This window comes from Nestor notabilis, unplaced genomic scaffold, assembly GCF_000696875.1.
Source record: "Nestor notabilis isolate BGI_N333 unplaced genomic scaffold, ASM69687v1 scaffold14986, whole genome shotgun sequence".
Classification (NCBI taxonomy): Eukaryota; Metazoa; Chordata; class Aves; order Psittaciformes; family Psittacidae; genus Nestor; species Nestor notabilis.
The window spans coordinates 1-1,854 of NW_009932496.1; the positions used below are offsets into that span (position 1 = coordinate 1).

Below are 1,854 nucleotides of genomic sequence, written 5' to 3' on the forward strand. Positions count from 1 at the left end.
GAATACCCAGGGTTGGGAGCAGCCGTGTCCCCTCATCCCATTGTCCTCTCCCCTCTGCAGACCTGTGCAAGAACTGCCACCACCTCATTGCGCGCCATGAGTACACCTTCAGCGTGGTGGACGACTACCAGGTACCCCAGGGACCCCACATTGTCCCCCCACGGCTCCGGAGACACCCCAGTCCGAGCCCCAGGCAGTTCCTGTGGTGTTCCAGGCTCTCCCTGTGCTGGCAACCACGGGATGCTTCCAAAAACTATCCCTGTGTTTGGGGCTACCTGGAGCCGCTGGTGCTAGTCCCTTGTCCCAGCTCACCTCGTGCTTCCCGTGCAGCCCGGTGGGAATGTCAGTGCAGCAAAACATGGCTCTTCCCACCTCCTCCCTGGCACATTTCCTATGCAGCAGCTAAACGCTGGAAAATGGGCTGGGGGGGAGCTGGAAACAAGATCCTGCCGGATCTGATTGCAATCGAGGATCGGGTGATGGTGCTGGGTTGGGTTTCCCTGCAGGAGAGCAGCAGAGCTGCTTACACCATCCTGTGCTCATCCCCTCTGTGTCCCACTAGGAATACACCATCCTGTGCTCATCCCCTCTGTATCCCACTAGGAATACACCATCCTGTGCTCATCCCCTCTGTGTCCCACTAGGAATACACCATCCTGTGCTCATCCCCTCTGTATCCCACTAGGAATACACCATCCTGTGCTCATCCCCTCTGTATCCCACTAGGAATACACCATCCTGTGCTCATCCCCTCTGTATCCCACTAGGAATACACCATCCTGTGCTCATCCCCTCTGTATCCCACTAGGAATACACCATCCTGTGCTCATCCCCTCTGTATCCCACTAGGAATACACCATCCTGTGCTCATCCCCTCTGTATCCCACTAGGAATACACCATCCTGTGCTCATCCCCTCTGTATCCCACTAGGAATACACCATGCTGTGCTCATCCCTTCTGTATCCCACCAGGAATACACCATGCTGTGCTCATCCCTTCTGTATCCCACCAGGAATACACCATGCTGTGCCTGCTCTGTGGCCGGGCTGAGGACTCCATCAGCATCCTCCCTGATGACCCCCGGCAGATGACTCCACTCTTCTGAAGCTGGTTTGGATCCTAGTATGAATCCCTGGGTGTCCCAGGATCTCCTTCCCAATCCCCATCAGCACTGGGAGATCCCAGCACAGGGATCCCTGTGGATAACGTGGTCCTTTATCTGATTCTCTTTTCCAACCCCTCAGCCTGGATGTGAACGCTCGATGCTGGATGCTCCCATGCCCACATCCCAGCTCCAGGAACAGTAGGAGCACCACAAGCCGAGCCCCCCATGCGCTGAAGACATGAAGGGGGCCCCAGTGTGTTGTCACCCCAAAAAGGGGTCCCAAAGGATGCTCACCCCACCTCAGGAACCCACATGTGTGGGGCAATAAATGTGACATGTTATAGCTCAGTGGTGACAGCTTTGGGGTGGCCTTCACCCCCCCTGTGCTCCCCAGAGCTGGGGGGGGGCAAGGAAGGGACTGGGGGGGCTTTTCCTTCCTGTGAGATTATGGAATTCCTTCCCTTTGAGTGGATCCAGCCCTTCCCAGTGCCCATCCTGCTCTCCCAAACCCTGCTGAGAAGTGACTTGGAATCCTTCTGCTCCTTTGGGATCACTGCACCCCCAGGACCTGTTTCCCTGGACTGTGTCACCCAACAACAGCCCAAAATCACTCCCTGGGGTGCAATGCTGCTTTTGGCACCCAGCAGCACCCCAAAATCACTCCCTGGGGTGCGATGCTGCTTCTGGCACCCGGCAACACCCCAAAATCACTCCCTGGGGTGAGATGCTGCTCTGCGACCCCCCTCAC

The 1,854-nt window shown here is 56.8% G+C and overlaps 1 protein-coding gene across 1 annotated transcript; it reads left to right on the forward strand.

The window, feature by feature from the left end:
- Positions 1–60: 60 nt before the first annotated feature.
- CHURC1 (churchill domain containing 1) lies at positions 61–1,106 on the forward strand (the record flags this gene model as incomplete). The annotated part of the gene is made up of 2 exons (XM_010016428.1): positions 61–131; positions 1,014–1,106. Coding segments are annotated over 2 exons (164 nt in total), but the record flags the coding sequence as incomplete, so codon positions are not given.
- Positions 1,107–1,854: the final 748 nt, after the last annotated feature.